At 41.8% G+C, this 21505-nt stretch overlaps 1 protein-coding gene across 1 annotated transcript in view; it reads right to left on the bottom strand.

Moving 5' to 3' along the window:
• il1rapl2 (interleukin 1 receptor accessory protein-like 2) overlaps nucleotides 1–18554 on the bottom strand; it is a gene marked incomplete at both ends in the record, with an annotated part of 142219 nt that extends 123665 nt beyond the window's left edge. Inside the window, one exon of the mRNA XM_083686394.1 lies at nucleotides 18473–18554. Coding sequence (XP_083542520.1) covers nucleotides 18473–18554 — 82 coding nt within the window. The remainder of the gene's footprint in view (nucleotides 1–18472) is intronic.
• Between the last annotated feature and the right edge of the window lie 2951 nt (nucleotides 18555–21505).

Below are 21505 nucleotides of genomic sequence, written 5' to 3'. Positions count from 1 at the left end.
GTTTATTTGGTTTGATGTTTAAGTCAAGTTGGCTTGCGTGTTGAGTATATGGTTTTCATTATAACAGACAATACTGATGCTTATGGACATGGGGAGGTGTGTCCCTTCCTTTCCAATGAGGTAATTTATGGACATTATTTCTCACTATTTAGGGAACCCCTTTTGGCTCAAGAGCACCACCAAAGGCAAAATCCTCCATAATGTTACTTTAAAAGTATAGTCAGTGACGTAATATTACCACAGGAAGTTGGATGACTTCAGCGATGTTTCAGATTCACCCAACAAAGATGTTTCACACGCCAACGATTCCATGGGCGCAGAATCATGGCAGTGTAACATCATATTTCAGGGCTAATTCATATCTGTCTCCATTGAAGGTGTCAATAGCTCCCATAACACAACACAATGTCTGTTATAGCACAACGCCAATGTGTTGAGCCCTGTTGCATGTTAAGTACTGTTAGACTACGATTCCAACTTTTCCACCGCCCACAAAAGCCTTATTATGCTGAGTAATGACATGACCCCAGGGTTCAATAATTTCCATCTGCGGCACGTTAAACCAATAGCTCTATAACTCCTACTGTGAACAGAAGAGGAGGCTAACGCAGAAGTGATGGCTGCCTCGCCTCCCCGTTTGTTGAGTGTAATGCCCTCATGTGTCTGTACATTCATTAGTTTCCTCAGAGCCGGGGAAGCAATACCCAGGGAGAGGCTGTGTGTAGTGCAGAGAAGGAGTGGCAGGACGAGGAACGATTGTGACTAGATGACCTTTCTGCTTTATCTCTCCGCCGACAGCCGCCTCTGGCCAGGTCACTGTTGATAAACTGTGTTTGAGATTTACATTTTGATTCGGTATACGGTACGCAGTACAGTATGAATCTTTAAGACAGGGGGAAATAACACAGTGCTACATCATCTTAATTGCAAATATCACAACCATTTTCTGTTTTGAGTCAAATGGCACTCTAGAGGACTATTCTGATATATAAAAGGGACTTGACTGTTATTATTTGGCATAAACAATATTTCTCTTTCACCCAGGAATGATATTGAGGGCAGTGTATATCGGAGGGAAAGGAGCTTGCTGGCATAGCTATCCAGAGCAACTGTGCTTTATAGAACATGGCCTTTAGAACACACGGGCAGACACCACACACACCTCGCTGTCTGCTTGCTACAAAGGAGCACAATTACTTTTCATTTTTTGGGAAGGTGACAGCTCTACTGGACTGGCGCTCAGAGACAATTAACACAATGGATGGTTTTAATGAGCCCCAAAAAAATGCTACTCTGTCCTTAATTCCCCCAGTGTATAGTACTGTACCTCAATATTAGCAGAGAAAAAATGTGTAATTAGGCACAACCCAATAGCCCCTTTTTTTTTTTAAATTGACCTCTAAATATGTCATTCATCTAACGGAGAGAAATACCTTGAGGTTAGCTCATACAGCCGAGCTGACCTCACTGGTAGAGCACATGCTTGTGTGACCAGTGGGTTTCGCAAAGTGCCTCTGGTCTAATTGAGTTTTCAAGGAGCACTTATCCTCTAAGAGTATAGGTCCTGGAGTATACATCAAATTATTTCCCCCCTTGTGCTCCACACTGAAGCTCACGCATGGTGCTGCCCAGGCTCAGATAAAGTCTCAAACCCGTCCAGTGGCAACGTGCTGATCCCCACACAAGAAAAGAAAAAAGAAGATGTATTTTCAAGATAGAGAGGGGATCACAGAGCTCTCTCCATAATTAACGTAATAACCGCTACCTGAGAAGTCTAGACAGTGCCACAAACATCTTGACTATTAAACACAGTGTTTAGCTTATAAGGAGGCCTTTCCAACTCTCTGGCCTCTCCTCTCTCTGACAGATACACAACAGCAGAGGATTATATTCAATACTTATTCAATACGTATCATCATTTAATACTACCAGTTTTCAGTGCAACGAAGGACGATTTATCAAACTTGAACTTGGTTGTCAGCTTGCATTCATTTATTCCATCAGTGTCACCCTGTCATTAATCATTTGGGGCTGCATGAGGAGCCAGTTCACGCCCTGGTAAGCAGACCGGGGTTCAAATAGTATTTGTTTTCTTTTAAACACTTTAGCTGCGCTTGACTGAGCTTGTTTTACGCAATGGAGCCAATGGAATAGTCCCATATGTACAACCCCCGCCCACCTGGCACTCCAGACAGGCTCAATCAAACGCTCAAAGAGCTTAAAAACATAAACAAATACTATTTGAACCCAGGTCTGCTGGTAAACGAAAATGCACACAGATGTACCAGAATACCACTCTGTACTGCTGTGTGCATTCAGAGTACAGTTGGTTTGCTGTGCAGTGACTGCCAGGTCATGGAGATCATTGCTGCAGAGATGCAGAGGTGCATGGAATCAGTGTTGTACTGTAGTGAGTGTTTCAGGTGGTTGGTACAGTACACGTGTGACCGCTGATCCACATCGAGGGAGACAAAGTTAAGAGTTGGGAAAAGCTGTAAATCCAAATTCGGTCAAGAATTGGTGGGTGGAAAAAGATACTGAACAAGCATGGCCACTAGTTTGTAAAATGTCCTGCAAGTGACTTTAGGAAATGTGCCAATCAGTCTGGATATGATGATATCAGAATATGGCACTGCAGTAAGGTTATTACGATACGATGTCCATTTTCACAGGGCATGACATCTGTCTTATTGTTTCTGCTCTAAAGTGTTAAGCCCCAGTCTGGACTTCACCCCAGGTCAATACCAATTAACCCACAGTTCTACGACCTTGGACTTGGACCATATCAGGGCAAGTGGGATAACATTTCAACGCCATTTCTGGCACTGGGGTTTTAACTCACTCAGGTAGTTACTGTAAGTACCACAGTATAAAATTCAAAGAGGGCCATGACTGGTAAGTGCTAGTCTTTTCCTCCTTCTTAAAATTGTTATGCATTTAGTAAACCAGATATCTCTTCATTAAATAGATGTAGTTGATCTATCAAAAACAAGGAAAGGAATATGGTGGGAACTGGGACTAAAAAGTGGTACAGTTGTATAAACCGTCCAGGGTAGTCATTCACAATACAATTTGTTTATAGAAATGTAGTCCTCCTTTTGTCTGTTCAATAATGAGTAAAAGATGAAAAAAGACTAATAAAATGCCACAATATTACATCATCTTGAGCAGACTCATACTGTGGGCTAAGAAAATAATATTTAGGTGGCAGGAGTCTGAAAAGAAGTCTTAAAAGGTCAGTTGGCAATCAGACACTAAACCCCAGAAGCTAGGACTGATAGCTGTGCTGCTGAGCATTGGGTGACGTTAAAGAGATAGCGAGGAAAACAAACAAGACTCAATTTGACGAGCCCTCTAGTAGTATTTGAACTGGGTCCCTGGTGGTTCAAGCTGACAACACTGCAGAGCAATATAGGGATCCAGATACACAAACTAAAACACATTGGTATTGTCTGCCTTACAATCAATAGGGGAGTGAGCGTCTCTATTGCCATGGCTAATTAGATGGTCATACTGTAATATTGTCAAAATAAATAAATAGATAAATAGAAAGTCAACAATTCTTCGTCCCTTTTCTAGCACTGTGGCTGCTACTAGCACATACTGTAAGTCTTAGTCTTAAAAGTCTTACCTGCGATGACATTCGCTCTGGATAAGAGAAATGTACACTAAATGCAAATAATGTGTCGTCCTTTAATGACACCAAAGAAAATGACAGAAATCAAATCAAATGAAACACAAAGAGGGATGATAATGTTGGGTGATTAACATGAGTTGGTTCAAGTTCTCTAATCATTTCAAAAGGTTGCATTTATCATCATGCTTTTGTTGTCCTTTTATTTCTTTTCTTTTTAAAGACGTTTGAACACTGCACAGTGAATAATAGGAAATTATCTTGGCAATTATGACGTGCATACTAATTATGATGTATTCATTTGTTTATCCATACAAACGAGGACCTGGCACTGTTGGGTAAAAAGGGGGACGGAATGTAGTGTGAAATGAGCTTCCATATGGTACAATAAGTCATGGAAAACAACAAAGTTCTGTTCAACATGTCAACATTTTCTCTGCATTGCATTGTTCAATTGTGTGAGAAAAAAAAAAATGAATGGAAGCACTTCCTGCTGCAAATTGCAACTGGTTATTTACCGAATAATTATCCCACACACAATGCTTGGTCAACAATAGAATAAACACATTGCAATGCAACAACTTAATGCAGTGCAGAGGACCACTTGGCAGTGTTCTGTCAGTGGACAGACATTTGTGTTTGAGAGAAGAATCAAAAAAACCTACAACTCCTGCTTCAGCTTTAACAAATTCAATTAGCTTACCCCTCTCTATCTGTATCTCTCTCTCTCTCTCCTCTACCCCTCCCCCCCGCTCTCTCTCTCTCCACTTCTCTCTCTCCCAAAACCCAAGCTGTCTTGCTGACTCAGTCGGCGATCAATGCTTCCTAATTGCTGCAGTGCTTGCAACAGTTGAGAGTATTCCTTCCCAGGGACTTCTTAATTAAAGATGTCAACCACCTTCTATGTGGGTGGCTATTGTGGCAGGAGCATTGAGACCAAAAACACCTTGAGGCTCAATCAACATGCTGTCAGTGACGCACCACCCACGGTGTATGTACAGTAAGTTTACTTTTCTAGAAGCTCACACATGTTCACTCTGCTACTCACGCAAGATAATTGGTCACTGATTCCAATGGTCTATTGGACATACTGTACTACTACAGTACATGCAAATACACATGCTTATACACACAGTTATTCCTGAATCCAAGTTAAAACCTTCTATTTGACGGAATCTAGCCTTTACTGAATATACTGCACAAGCCACATATTTGGGTTGTATACAGTACCTAATGTGATCCTTTTAAAATTAGGTTCAGCATCCCTATTGTGTTTGTGAACAAGGTGGAAAATGACTTGTTGCAGCATAGACCGGGCTGTACTGTAGGCCTATGGGTATGTTACCTTTATGTGAAAATGTAAAAACTGCTATCACAGTGAAGATGATATCTTATCCCATCACTGTAAGTGACCATGGCTATATAGCACTTTCATGTTAAAAGCAATGTGGGGATTTTGCTCAACAAAAGGCTGTGAGGTGGAGGGCATACACTATTGTACTGTGTACTTGTGGTCCTCTGTGGCTCAGTGGGTAGAGCATGGTGCTAACAACGCTTAGGTTGTGGGTTTGATTCCTGCTGGGACCTAGTATGCACTCACTGCAATGTAAGTTGCTTTGGACAAAAGCGTCAGTAAATGGCATATATATAAATATATATATATGTGTATGATCAGATTGCCTCTGGTCTCATGACATGTAACATCAGACATACTATACCTTCAGATATTTTATTGTCATTGTTCTAATCACACGTCATGATATGTTAACTTAACAGATGACTGCATTCTACATGTTAATGCAGTTTCCATTGTTTCCATTTACATTTATGGCATTTAGCAGACGCCTTTATCCAAAGCGACTTAGAACAAATACATTTGTTTAAGTAAGTGAATCATCTATCCATCAGTCATCATAAGAAAAAGAAATCAATGCTCGGACCAGGGGCCATTGGCAGTCACAATGCTTTTTTTTTTTTAACAGGAGAAAAACTTGTACAGGGGGGTAGTGGGGATTCAAAGTATTGCATGTAAAGGTTTCTATATACTTTCCTGTATCATAGTTTCATTATTGTACATCAAAATGAGATGATAATGATGATGATGATGATGATGATGATGATGACACGACACACTGCTTGCTGACAATCTAATCCTTTGATGTGACAAAACGTTTTGGATTTGAGAAAGTGTTCTAGAAAATCCTTGTGTGGATGACGCATTGAGAGATTGCTTAAAATAGTGGTGCTGTGAGAGAGCCTTTTTGCCTTGAGTGCTTCACACTGCGGTCATTGCACCAAGTCGTGTGGCTCTGGCACTGTCCACACTCTTCACCACAGAGCTGAAGGAAACCATAACCCTGGGTATCAATGGTGGCAGACTATATTGAGGCACAAATTGGCACAAATTTCTGAGAACACTTGGCAGTGTCCTAGGTTTTAAATGGAGTAGAAATAAGCTCCACATGCCTTCAGAGAGAAAGAGAGAGACAGAGAGAGAGAGAGAGAGAGAGAGAGAGAGAGAGAGAGCTGTGGTATACATAATATCTGCTGGTGGGAGTTATGGTATTCAAGACGTGGACTGTATTTTTCATTCGTTCTGGATGTTGCATGTTCTCCTATCCGGAATGTTCAATAGAGGGGTAATGGAAACCTTTTAATCTGCTCTAAGTAGAGATAGAAAGAGAGAATTGGAGAGAGCGCAAGAGAGAGACATAGATGGAGTGGGAGAGAGAGAGAGAGAGAGAGAGAGAGAGAGAGCGAAAGAGATGCATCCGATGCTGTCACACTTCGTCACACAGCTCAAATGTACAAACTCAAAAACACACATCTAATTAAAGCAGAGGGAACACTGGTTAAATAAGGAAATGATATTGTCACTGATTCATTTACTGTTTGAGTTTGGCACAAAACACCAAGATCCCCCCCCCCAAACACATCCATTTTCCTCAGAATACATTGCAGAATAGGTGGATATGTGTTTGGACAGAGGTACGGTGTGTGTGTGTGTGTGTGTGTGTGTGTGTGTGTGTGTGTGTGCGCATCACACGTGTGTGTGTCTGTGTGTGTGTGTGTGTGTGTGCGTCACACGTGTGTGTGTATATATATGTGTGTGTGTGTGTGTGTATGTGTGCGTCACACGTGTGTGTGTGTGTGTGTGTGTGTGTGTGTGGGCTTCAGCATATCAGAGATGGTTCCAGATCACCATATGCAGCTCCAGCAGGGCTATGGCAGCCACGCCTGTTTCACCGGGCCTGCTAATTGATCTGTTGTGCGGGCGGAGCGGCTGAGTGATGCAGTAACATGCAGTTTGTGGGGGAGCGCAGGAGCAGCTGCTGGGGCTCAGGTACATTAAAATGCAATTAAATGGGCATCATTAGAGGACTGTCTTGTGGGTGCTATGTCCCTCCCCGGGTTCACATCTCTCTTCAAGCTCACGACAAGTCAACCTGACAGGAGACCACCATCTTTCATTTTTAAGGCAAAAAAAAAAAAAAAAGAACGAAAAAAGGAAGGGGATGGAAATAAAAGCAACACGTTTGGACTGATAACGGCATGAGATTAGAGAATCAAAGTTATATTTACTGTACTGTTCTTCAGCATCGTTATACAGGGCTACAGCATGAGGCCTGTTACAATGATATCTAATATCCCTGAGAGTAAAACTGTGAATACAGCTGTAACATAGGTCGTCGGATATACCGTAGTAGGCTAGCATTTTTGTCTTCGATTTGTGTCAACCTGCAAGATGCCTCATCCACACACTGCTACACCACACACTGTATCACATGGTTCTAGACAGCGGCAAGTCTCCTGGAGAAAGAAAAAAACGTGTCTCCCGCATTAGCATATCATAACACGGATGCTTACGAATAAATGAATCTGTCAGAAAAACAAAAAGGTCCCAAAATGGCTGTCAGTTGGCATGCGTAGTCCTCCACCCACTCTTCCCTCACATTCCCTCCCTACCATGGGCCTTGTCACTTTCCACTTTTGCAGCTCGCGGTAGTAAGTAATAGATCCTTTCACTTAAAATGAAACATGACAAAAATGCATTAGGTATGAAATGATGTGGAACAGATAAACGTCCTGTTCATGGAATATGAACTGTCAATGTCAATGTTGTATGGCCTTGTGTATGGTTACCTGCTGGCAGAACTGGTGGAAACAGTCAATCTTCATATTGCTCTGTTAGGCAATGGGGCTCTGACGGAACAGAATGTACTCAATGGTTTAACCCAGACCTAAAATCGTGCTGTAGCCTGGCCTATGGTCCCACAGTCAATCAACTTTTGACATTTGACCTTATTTATATTGTTATGGATTTCCCAACTCCCAACTCAGAGAACCTGTTTGGAAATTGCTCACGGCATGTGTACTGTAGGAGTGGATATGGCCAGTACAGTACAATGGCAATGGTACTAATGTTACAATAAAGGTAACAGCTGTTCTAATCTCTGTTGTGAAGGCTCTGCTGTACAAGTGCATTTGCTGAAATAATGTACAAAAATTGGAAGTTGAATTTGAGGTACAGCCAATAAAGTACCATACAGATATCATGTCACCAGTTGTATTATACACCGCACAGTGCACACGCATGAGGAGGATGAAAAATGATCACAATAGGCCTTATAGAAAGTGAAAGGCTGTATATAAACACTGTGAAAAACACCAGAGCTCTGTGCTGCGAGAATGCAATTTCTCATCACATCTGGTGCGGTCCCCTTGTCGGAATCCCTTAAGCTATCCACAGCCAATATCAAATGCGCTCTGAGGAGAAAGAGAGAGAAAACCGAGAAAGAGGCAGAGCCACAATAAGCACAGTGACTCTGTGTCTCTGTATTCTAGCTCTCTTATTCAGAGAGCAAAGACCCCAAATGGGCCTGAGAGAGAGAAGTCCTAAACCCTGGCTATTGAGAAGCACTGAGCAAGAAAACATTCAAGACTTCTATATTTCTATTCCATTATTTTCTCGTTTCACACAATCAGTGTCTAGCATATGGCTGTGACCTGTGGGCAACCTGTCTAGCAGACGTGATCGGTCTTCTGCTGCCAGTGTCGACGGTGTTCCTGTTTCCCTGTTTCCCTGTTTCCCTGTTTCCCTGCCTCCAAATGCCTGCTTTGCTGGAAAGGGGGTGAGGGAGGTGTGTGTGTGTGTGTGTGTGTGTGTGTGTGGGGGGGGGGGGGGGGGGGGGGCTCAAAGGCACCTGAAGGATTAATTAGCAATTAGACATGTGATACTGAGCCCCGTTTGGCTCGCTTGAATCATGGCTCATAAACTCTTCTGCTGGGTCTGGCAACCAAAAGCCATGGCTACACAGTACCTTCCAAGTCTACTCTTATTTCTTATTTCAAATACTGTGTACTGTACATTTCCAAAAACCTTTCATATTTTCTCTTTATTTAGCCAGATAAGAACTGGGAGGGGGGGGGGGCGGGGGGCGGGGGGGTCAGCACAGATCTAGCACAGATCGATCCCCAGTCTCTCGGGGGCCATACATACTGTACATAGTTCAGAACACCACTTTACCACTACACCAGACTTAATCTGGCCTTTTTAATATTTTTTTTTACATTTCACATCACCAGACTTCCATGCCTTGGTCTAGCGTGTGCCCTAGATGCTGTCCTGTATGGGTTTATTTGACCCTTGTTTTTCTTTAGTACGAGACGCTTTGTTCATTAGAATAAAACAGACATTGCTGGGGGATTCAGAAGTCCTTAGTTAAACCACTTTGTCTATCAATGGTCCCATCGAGAAAGGAAGCATCTTCTGGCATGTTATGTACAATTCCGTAGAGAGAGGGAAAGCTTTTTGTCTCGCATATAATATTTCCCCCTCAAATACCACCAAGAAACAGGAGGGGGGAAAAAAAACAGCAAAACAAAACCTGAATTATCTTGCGGTTAGTTCAGCTGGAAGACAAATTATGTCCTTCTGGTTAAACACTTTCTGAAGGATCAGACGAAAGCGCATCTGCCTGTAATATTGCTCTAACTAGCCACTGACTGCTGTAACACAGTTCCCCTGCTATTTTTAGACACTCTCCCCTTTGATCCCCGAAATGCTTCATTTGAGTGTAATACTTACCGTATTACTTTTACATATTGTCAAAATAACCATCAATTTGCTATCTCTTAAAAACTGTCCTTTCAAATCCATACGGTCGTTCCTTCTCCTTGTCTGAACCCTGCCTGGAGCAGAGTGAGTCACTGAAACAATGTAATCAGTTGTTGCAGGCACCATGTGGTTTCTATGGGAACTATAAAGGCAAGGAAATTATATACAGGCGATCTTATTTGGTAAGAAAACAATGGGGGAGGAGTTAGTGCTTGAGGTGTTCTAATTAGGCTATATATATATATATATATATATATATATATATAAAAATATATAGAGGTTGCAGGAAATAGGCACAGTATAGAACGAAGAGTGTTTAGCATGTGAAACACTTCTGCGTGTCTTCGCCGGCTGTGATGCTGAGGTGAGCATGTATGCATGACGTGCTGTAGCTGGGGGCTGTGTGTACATAATCCACGAGGGCAATCAGCTGGACATTATCGTCCATAGACTCCAGTGGCACAGCTACAGATGTCATATTTCACTCGTGATCACAAAGTTCTGTTTGTCTGTTTACTTGTTCTAAACATATGCTGAAATATATTTTCTTCTCACTGGAAACATTTATTTCTCTATTCTCTATACAGGTACATATACAGATTTGGATTTCCTGAATGTTTCACTCATACGGACGACACCAAGCAAACACATTCTATCATTTATTTATTCTCTCAGCAGCTGTTGTGCCTCAGCCTTCATGCTGGTGTCGACGGTCTGTGTTTACGTGTGTGTGTGTGTGTGTGTGTGTGTGTGTTATGTGCATGCCTGTGCAGTGTGTGTGTACGTGTGTACGTGTGTGTGTGCGTGTGTGTGTGTGTGTGTGTGTGTGTGTGTGTGTGTGTGTGTGTGTGTCTGCATGCAAGCGCGCCTGTCTGCACGCGCCTGTCTGTCTGTCTGTGTGGATGTGTGTTTGTGAACCAGTCAGTGATGAATTGAACATGTCTTTTCCCTCGAATTTCATCAGCATTCAGAGCATGCTCCGAGCTTCACTTCAGATGAATACCCAAACACACCTGGTCAGGAAGCAAACAGTTGTTCTGTCATGTGGGGTTAAATGTCTTAGATAACTCTGAGGGAGATGTGGGGGTGCTGGCTGTTTGCGGCAGAAAGAGAGCATCAGGATTTTCTGCTGCCTGCATTTGACAGAGACACATGAAAGTGGGAGTGCTATCAGGGTCTGCGAGGCCTGAATTTCCAAATCAAGAGTTGCCATCGGTGATCTGTTTCAATAGCTCCCTGTCATAAAACAAATGTTATTTGCTTTTTGAGTTGTCATATCCAATTCCTTCAGACCGAGAAAAGGGAGCGGGTCTTTTTCGGTTGTTGCTCCTTTGGGGGCCATAAGAAAAACAGCTCATGAAAGAAACACAAGCAAGGAAATCTGAGGAATGTAAAAAGCCCAGGGTGCTTTCCACAGAGCTAAGCAGCATGCGGTGTTTTCACAAACATACAGTAAGCATTTCACATCTTAACGTTTGTCCAGATACTGTATCACTACCCCATGGTCATTTTATATTGTGTCACAGTTGTTCAACAGTCAAAACCTAACCAAATCAATGTTGTACAGTGGTTGATCCTTCAGAAATTGTTGCAAACGCTGGAGCTCTGTAGCTTTACAGCACCATGCCATTTTCTGTCATGACCGATATAGAATGACACAACCAAAAACCAACGTCTAAAACGTAGGTACACTAATAACTACGATATAGGATATGTTTGAAATTCGTTTAGTATTCTAACAGCAGCAATACCCTTGTGGGACATCAGTAATTTATGGTAATTGACACAATTTGTTTTCATGGAAGATTTCACGAATAGGGAAAGCAGCAATCCTTAAACAGTTGTTGACAGGAAAAGTAGTACTGTAAGTTCACAAGAAATATACCTAATGTATTATTACATGATCATTTTCAAAGACATTTATCCAGCTAATAAGAAAAGTTCCCAGAACATAACTTTTATCTGGTTCCCATCTGGTTGTGAGATAATGTCAGAGAAGAATGTTTCATTATTTTGATGTTTTTTTTTTTTTTTTTCAAACATGATGCAGCTTTTCAACTGGATTATGAATACATTTTTTAGAGATAAAATTGGGACGTCAACTGTGAAGTACTTCTGACCCATGGCAAAACCATCTTCCTAGAGAGTCAACTATTTGCAGCGACAAGTCATATTATGTGGGTCATAATCTTCCTCCTAGTGAGCTATTCTAAAAGTCCCTTTCTTGCTTGATTAAAGCCAAATTATACTCGTACTAGTGCTTACCTCCTACCTGAGTGACTGATTCATTAGCCGTTAGTCATTCTCTAAATAAATCATTCTCAACTAATTATTTTGCCAATACAATACAATGGGCGACTGTTCTCTTCCCTGAGTAACTGCCCTTAAGTTAGCTGTCCTCTTGTCAGATGCACTGGCATCAGGAGAGTCGTGACCACTTTGCGGGGTTACCCCCTTGCGCTCTTCTCCCCAACCTACTTCCTCTGGAGCATACTGCCAGAGGGCACTTATCACCCCCCCCCCCCCGACCCACACTCCCCCTGCTGAGGTCAACAGCTCTGCAGCAGGTTCATAAGTGTCCACCTACACCCTCTACTTCCAGCGGCCAGAATCTGTTTCCACGAAATTCCACCCTAGATCCTAGGAAATGCAGAGGGTGCAAGGGCACAGTTACCTCTTACAATGAACTGTAAAACCATCTTCTAATCTTGTACGTTAATATTCCCACAACATCAGTAGATCAAAAACATGGTTTCATTTTTGATCTCCCCAAACTGGTAACTTCACACAACTTCACAGCATGAAGTATCAAAACAATTCAAAATGTCCTTCAGGGACATGAATCCTAAGTCGGAGAGGCTTTCTACAACAAGATGAGAGGCATTCGCATTCTGCTTGGTCACGATACTGGCTCGCCATCCTTCTGTATTCTAGACCAGTCCAAATGAGGCTGTACTTGATGTCCTGATCCCTCTCTGCCTGCCACTTTAAAGCTACCGGCATATGAGTTTATATATTTATTCATAGCGCAGATGTTAAGGGCCACTTTCTGACAGGGAAGCCTTTTATCACTGTTATCTTTAGGTGTTGGAAACGGGGACCTACTCACTAAGATGTTCAAAGATCAGACTGCATTACAGCGAGATCACAGATTCCAAGCATGTTCTTTTTTTTTTTTTCATTCTTTAAGTCCCCTGGAAAGTAAATACTATGGGCAGCGTTTACTGTTGTACAGACGAGGCACTCAGCTTTAATTTGTTTCCGAGCGTATGTACAAAGCGGTAATCAGGTTATTTATTAGCACTGTTGCCAGTAGAATACATATCACATGCTGAGGCAGATCCACATAGACAGCTTTAATATAATTCATTCCAATCAAATGTATTTCTCTGTGCACCAAGGTGGCGAAATACATGAAAAGTGATCAAAATACAGTAAGTAACGCATGTTGAGTGAAATAATTGACCAAGTATGTGAGTGTCGGTGCAGGAGGCAGCTGAGGAGTGTGTTGAGGGTAATATAGCTGGCTTTTGAATCAAAGTTGTGTTGGCATTTCCCCTTTTGTGGCATGTTGCCATGGGAATAGCTTTGCACTGAAAAGGTGTTTTCTTAGTAGGGTGACTCATAATCTTAACTGCCTTGCTTTGACAGAGGGATACACTTTGTCCCAATGGAGCATGTGTTGTAGACGCGATGCTTTACAGCGTGGCTTTGATGTCTCACAATTCTGATAGATGGTGGTGGGAAGAGGGTCTTTGCTCCATCCACCAACCAAAGTTAAAAAGTAACCATTGTACGACAAAGAAGGGCTGATTCATCGAGATTACAGGCAATTAAACTGTAAAATGTGATAACTGTCTTGAAAAAAAAAAGGGGGAGGGGAAGTAGGTTGTGGGTTCTCCGCTTTCTTAATTACATTATTAAACGAACGATGTCAAAGGCTGGGGGTCCCTCATTGAAGTGTCACGCGGGGCGTAGCGAAGCAGGCCCTGGCTATCGGAGGGAGAATATTAAGACAGTAATTAATCGACATCCACATATAGCAACATCCCCTGGGCCTCCCATCCAAACGCATTAGCGTCACGTTTTACTGCTCTTACATCCACACACTCACACAGCCCACATTTGCATTGTCACTCAATCTACACATTCACAATGTGAGGATGCCAATGGAGTGAGTAGCAGCCATAATTAGCCACCGTCTATCACACCGTACATTCAACACACAGCCAAAGACGTGGGCTTAAGTTGAAACGCCATGTAGAGTGATCCTTGTAATTGCAATGGCAAGTTCCTCTTTGAATAGTACCCAGTGTGAGCAGGCTGTGATTCAAACAGTGTGAAGCTATATCAGTATTTTCAGGCCAGATACAAAGAACGGATTCACTTCATGTGCAACCTTCCTTAAAGTCAAGGAGGTGAGTGAGTGTGTTAGCATATGTTGTTGGTGTGTATTCCTGGGGAAGCCTCCGCAGACAATGCTTTTCAGATGAGTTTGTGAGTCAAAAGATCTTTGCTCAGCAGTTTGCTTCCTTGTTGACTGAAAAGCTAGCTGTCTATTAAACAACCCCATTCTCCAGGGAAACAATAGAGTCCAACCATTTGCATCTCTAATACAACAAATGAAAAGTTTTGAACCTATATAAGTCATACGTTGTATTGTCCGATTACCGAATACGTTCTAGCTACATTCTAGAATTCAGAGTAGCAGTAACATTAAGATAGTTATGTACATTTTACATTTTCAATGTAAAGAAAAAAAGCTATTAACAATATTGCCAAATGATTATGAATATGATTAAACACAATGGAGAATTCATGATTAACAATTTCATATTATGTGATTTCATCTGATTATAAAGGATGAGGTATTGTACTTGGTCTGTATCTCAGTCAAATACAGTACTGTGCACCCAAGCATCTGTTATATTCACTTCTACCACAATAACAAGGAACCCTCAGCTCTTTTGTTAAGACAATGCTTATATGATGTTTTTTAAGAGTGCATTACTTCTAGTCGTGCTATTCAGCTGTGCATGTGATTAATAATACATGCATGCTTATACTTTCAAGACTGCAACCCCCACCGTGAACCTGTACGTGGGATTGATACAGTACTAGGAGTATAGGTCGGGTTTCCTCTAGATTTCAGGGAGACACTAACGTGAGTGGGCCCACAGGAAGCCGCTGAAGTACTTTGACAAAGTCAGCAATGAAAGGGTCTTTGATGATCTTTTTAATTTCATTTCTGTTTTTTATCCCACACACATATTGGCTGGCACAAGCAATTGCGCAGGATTACTAAAGACTATTCAAGGTTTTAAAAGATGGCGGGGAGGGGGTGGGGGGGGTTGTTTGGGTTCCATTTCACTGTGACAGCTTTCAAAAGCAGCCAACTATATTCAAGCAGAGAGCTTAGACATGGTGGAGGAGTGAGTGACATAGGGTACAGCTCAGCTCTTTCATGTGCTAAGCTATTGTGGACCAGTTGTGAAATCGCTAACCTTTACTCTCTCGTTCTCTGCTGTTCTCTCTCTCTCTGCATGGGCGTTTAATGATAATAATTCAAAACGCTTAGTTACTTGCCAACATTACTTGACAGAGTAGAGGAGACATCTCCTGCAAGGTTGCTGCTGGAGACTTACAAGGGCAGCACTAGTGGGATGCCCTCTGATTCGCAGCATATCCCTGCCTTTTACCCCTGCCTTTTAAAAGGTAAAACTCCTTGTAAGAGCAGCTCCCTAGGGTCATCATCCACACAAGACAGGCTGCTGCCTCAAAAGGTCTTTGCAAGATGTGCTTTGAGAGGAAGGGTCGGCAGAACTGGGAGGAGGGGGGGGGGGGAATCTATTTGCATCTGTTATTTTCTTTTATTTATTGTGATGTTTACTAAAGCCTTAACTTACACTTCCTTAGCCATACATCTTTCCCCCTGACAAATTATCACAAGTGATTTCGAAAAATAAATCGCCTCTGACTCCTGCTCGGATTGCTCTGAAGTGAAATAAATGGGAGGCCATCATTGTGACATATGATGGCAGCATTAAACTTGTTTATCAAAGCCTTAACTTACACTATTATAGCCATGCATCTTTCCCCCTGACAAATTATCACAAGTGGTTTTGAAAAATTCATCACCTTGACTTTCTCGCCTCTGATGCCTGCACAGCTGCTGTGTGGGTCTTTGTTTGCACCCGTTTACAATTGCTGCCTAAACATAGAACATGGCCTCTATTGTCAAATCATACAGGCTGCATCTTTCAAGTGGCTAATTGAGTTTCTGTTCATTAAATATAAATAGGCGTATTAGGATGTGGAAACAGTAACATCAAGGTAAAAGCCCATATGGAGATTCACACTTGTTTTTGTTTGTATTTGTCTCTACCAAAGCAAGACCAGCTAAGATGCCTCTGCTCCTTATGTCTTGTTGTAAACATTTAACAGTGTAACAACCCTCATCATTTCAATAAAAAACTGACAAATTAATGCCTGCAAATAATCTTCATTGTTGTCAACCACAAGTGTTGTCCCACAGACACGTTGGGCATTATAAAGCTCAGTGGACATGGAGTTCTCAATCAAAGAGAGAGAAGCAAGCAAGGTTCTCACTGCTCATACAGTATATCACTCTCAATTATACATGAATATACATGGGAAGATGCTTATTTATAAATCTATGTGGCATACAAGGTCCCCGTGGTAGAATCTGAGGTTAGAATCCCAGGATTCGATGCGGCCAAGGACTTCCTTTGCAGACAATGTTTTTTTAATTTTTTTCTCCACATAAAATTTGCTCAGGTTGCTCCCGGCACTGAGCGTTCTATTACACTTTAAAGCATTAACCAAGTGTCCTGTCATCTCAAGATCAGAGAGATACTGTACTGCGCCCGTTGCCTGCTTACCACTAACCTTCTCTCAATGGAGATCCACAGCCCAAAGGTGAATGACAGACAAGCATTATAAATACACATTTTCCCCAAGCTCAGAGTTAGCTTCCTGGACTTGATGGAGGGAGGGGAGATCTTAACAGAAATGACCCAGACAAAACAATTAGATTATTCTTGCACAAAATTTTGATAAGGCAGACTTTATCAGGATTGCCGTTGATCAGATAGCATCTGATAAGCCGTGGCTTGCTTTCTCTTCGCAAGAGTGGAAAATTGCGTTGCCCGTGGGGATCCTTTATTTAAAGTATTCCAGGATCTTTTGTTCCGTGGCTTTAGTTTACTTTTTGTCAGATAAAGACACATTTTCAGTGTTATTTGGTGACTCTCAACTACTGTATAAGATGGATCAAAGGGGTAAGATGATTTATATTTTTTATTTAAAATGTCCTTATCTGGGTTCGTCTCATTGAGATCAAATCTCTTTTTCAAGAAAGACCTGGTCTAGACAAGACAGCAGTCCAGGAAAACAATATTTCTGACAAACTGATTACCTGTGTTCTGTGATCTTTTAGTGTGTGGATACTTTCACGCAAAACCACAGTGTTAAGATAAAGGAATTCTGCCCTTGTCCACTATTTAGCTATGTCAGGTAAAGTAGCTTGTTTAGCTTCTTCATGGTTGTGTCACTTCTCTGAAAGGTTTTCCAAGATCAGCTTTATATTTGAAAGGAATGTGTCTCGACTGAAACTGGAGCTGGCCTTCTTCAACCTCAACACAACACCCATAAGATGCAGGCTATATTTATCCTAAAATAATCTAAAAATAAAGAGTTGTCCGATATTACATGTTTTACATTATGTTTCACACTGGACATATGCTTTGGAAAGGAAAAATAACAATGTTTGAATGAAATAACTATTGCACATACACTGTGGATAATATCACACCTTTTTTTATTTTTTTGCTATTCAAATTGCCTCCCCAATCTTAACAGAGCCTTTTTTTTTCTTTTTGGCCACTGTACTGAAAGTTCAAGCATCCTCAAAGAGATGAAACCATTGATTCAGTAAAAGCCATCTTTGCAGACAATTAACACTCTAGTTTGTGCAATCGTTCACAGCGCCAGGAGGTGTTACATAAAATATTATCAGGGATACAAAATACCATGCAGTGTCCATTTCTGATGAACTGGTGCACTTGCAAGGAGAGAAATGCCAAACACTTAAATCTCGCACTGGGTGAGAAAAAAACTGACAGACAGGCATAGATTGCCTCTATGTGTTTGCAGCCCACATAAAAGCCAGTTTGGCACTGATAACATAATTGCTCACCACACACCCTCACCCACATGTAAACAGACACACAATACAAGAGAGAAGGGGGGAAAGGGGGAGGGGGAGGGGGAAGGGGGCAGGGGGTAATGGATGAGTCTCCAAAAGCAGAGCCTCAGCTGGATTAGAACAGCATCTGGAAGGACCAATCTTTTTTTATTCTAACTCAACGCCCTCTGAGGAGAAATTAGTGAATGGACAAAACAAGCCATCACTGTGGCACAAGGATATCATCAAAAGCCCTCAATCACTCTTGCTAAATGAAAAACACCACTTCAACTGGATATCTGCTGGCCATAAACACGTGTACCTGACAGAGGTGGAGCAGACAAACATCTGATCAAAATATCACGCAGAGCATCATGAAACTGCATCAGCGAATAGATATAATAAATGAACTCCTTCTCAACAAGAGGAATACAATGAAAAAAGAACAGTGAAATGAATCAAACTCTCGGTGTTCGTAGATTTGGATGATTAAAAAGGAAACTTGTGGACTCACCCGAGTTTCTCTTGGAGATGTATTTGAGATTGATGCAGGCGGCGGAGCTGATAAGGAAGAACATGAGGGCTGAGGGCTTCATCTTTCACACGTCTTTGACAGCTGGGAACAGAGAAGAAGAATGGAGTATGGATAACAGGTCTTATAACTGGAGCTCAATCTCTACTCCCTCCATGAAACATATTGCCCATATTTATTTCCATTTCCTAGACAGGCGATATGTTTGTTCATTTATCTTAAGACACAACAACAACAGTGACTACAGCCAAAAAACAAAAAAACTATTGATCCCAGGGAAACTTTACAGACTACAAAACACAGAGCTTCAATATTTTTTTTTGTTTCATTTCATTTATGTCTTTAGAAAGAGCGATGGAGGCACAATTCAGATAGACAGTCAACATACATATGAAACTGGCTTAAAGGGATAGTTCACCAGAATTACAAAATCACATATTTGGTTTCTTACCCTGAAAAAAATCTATGGACAAGGATAGACTTCAATCCACACTTTGGTTCTATTTATCTGGGCACTTTAACTAACAACTAATTGTTAGCATGTTTAATCAAAATCCAATCCAAGTCAATGGACCCTAAGTTAGCTTGTTTGAAATGTCATGCTGAAATCACCTCAAAGTCATTTAAATCAAGTAATTGAGTCTCTTCAGAGAATTTTAGATGATTTGGGCATGAAAGCCTACTACTGCTAAAAACGTACTACTAGTTTCAAACAGTGCTTGATTGAGTTTGTCTGGCAAAATGGAACCAAAAGTGCAAACCCCACCCATCTGTCACTCCAGGCAGGCTCAAGACAATACTCAAAGTATTTGAAAGTATTTCAGATGCTTTTCGACCAAGGTCTGATTCACAGTATGTCCTTTACAGAACACACTCCGTGAGGCTTGTGTGAGAAGAGTGTTGGTGTGTACAAGTCCAATTGGATCGGTTTGTTTATGATCCTTGAAGAACAGGTCAAGGAATAAAGGGAGGGATCACCACCATCACTTGGTGTGAGCTACCTCATCCACATGAATAGAAAACCCAGGATTTATAACACCTATAGATTTTCATATCATTCCTCACTTGCTGTCCATTGACTGGGGTTATGGAGCTCTCAGTACATCATCCCACAGAGTGCCTCTCATCCTCGGCTCCCGAAATATGCCTGCTCTCTCCAACCAAGCTGCCAATAGTGATAGGGAATGACATTTGTTTCTCCAAGCTCTCTGGTCTAGACGACACACACACACACACACACAGACACACAGACACACAGACAGACACACACACACACACACACACACACACACACACACACACACACACATACACATACACATACACCATCATCAACACAGTCATGTTGTTGAGTATCACAGACATGCCAAGACAAAGCAATGCCATAGTACTCCTGAGAGATAGGAATAGAGCTGTCTCTAAAAAGCATTATCGATTTTGTTGAGGTATAAAGAGCATTTACTCTGGATATTGTATCAGTAGCCATAAGACAATATACAGTGCATTCAGAAAGTTTTCAGACCCCTTCACCTTTTCCACATTTTGTTATGTTACAGCCTTATTCTAAAATGGATTCAATTATTTTTTTTCCCCATCAATCTATACACAATACCTCATAATGACAAAGCGAAAACTGTTTTTTAGAAATGTGTGCTAATTTATTAAAAATAAAAAATTGAAATGTAACATTTATATAAGTATTCAGACCCTTTGCTATGACACTCGAAATTGAGCTCAGGTGCATCCTGTTTCCATTGATCATCCTTGAGATGTTTCTACGGGTTGATTGGAGTCCACCTGTGGTGAATTCAATTGATTGGACATGATTTGGAACGACACACACCTGTCTATATAAGGTCCCACAGTTGATAGTGTCAGAGGAAAAAAACAGGCCATGAGGTTGAAGGAATTGCCCGTAGACCGCCGAGACAGGATTGTGTTGAAGCACAGATCTGGGGAAGGGTACAAAAACATTTCTACAGTATTGAAGGTCCCCAAGAACTGAGTAGCCTCCATCATTCTTAAATGGAAGAAGTTTGGAGCCACAAAGAGTCTTCCTAGAGTTGGCCGCCCAGCCAAATTGAGCAATAGGGAGAGAAGGGCCATCGTCAGGGAGGTGACCAAGAACCCAATGGTCACTCTGACAGAGCTCCAGAGTTCCTCTGTGGAGATGGGACCTTCCAGAAGGACAACTATCTCTGCTGCACTCCACCAATCAGGCCTTTATGGTAGAATGGCCAGACGGAAGCCACTCCTCAGTAAAAAGCACATGAGTTTGCCAAATGGCACCTAAAGGACTCTCAGACCATGAGAAACAAGATTCTCTGGTCTGATGAAACCAAGATTGAACTCTTTGACCTGAATGCCAAGCGTCACATCTGGAGGAATACAGGCACCGCTCATCACCTGGCCAATACCATCCCTACGGTGAAGCATGGTGGTGGCAGCATCATGCTGTGGGGATGTTTTTCAGTGGCAGGGACTGGGAGACTAGTCAGGATCGAGGGAAAGATGAACGGAGCGAAGTACAGAGACATCCTTGATGAAAACCTGCTCTAGAGCGCTCAGGACATCAGGCTGGGGCAAGGGTTCACCTTCCAACAGGACAACGACCCTAAGCACACAGCCAAGACAATGCACGAGTGGCTTTGGGACAAGTTTCTGAATGTCCTTGAGTGGCCCAGCCAGAGCCCGGACTTGAACTCAAACATCTCTGGAGAGACCTGAAAATAGCTGTACACTGACACTCCCCATCCAACCTGACAGAGCTTGAGAGGATCTGCAGAGAAGAATGGGAGAAACTCCACAAATACAGGTGTGCCAAGCTTGTAGCGTCATATCCAAGACCTGAGGCTGTAATCCCTGCCAAAGGTGCTTCAACAAAGTACTGAGTAAAGGGTCTTAATACTTATGTAAATGTGATATGGCTTTGCCATTATGGGGTATTGTGTGTCGATTGATGAGGGAAAAAAATGAATTTAATCCATTTTAGAATAAGGCTGTAACATAACAAAA

The sequence above is a fragment of the Argentina silus genome (genome assembly GCF_951799395.1).
Source record: "Argentina silus genome assembly, chromosome: 15".
Taxonomy (NCBI): domain Eukaryota; kingdom Metazoa; phylum Chordata; class Actinopteri; order Argentiniformes; family Argentinidae; genus Argentina; species Argentina silus.
The sequence above is the reverse complement of the archived record's forward strand: the minus strand, read 5'-3'. Positions and strand labels throughout refer to the sequence as shown.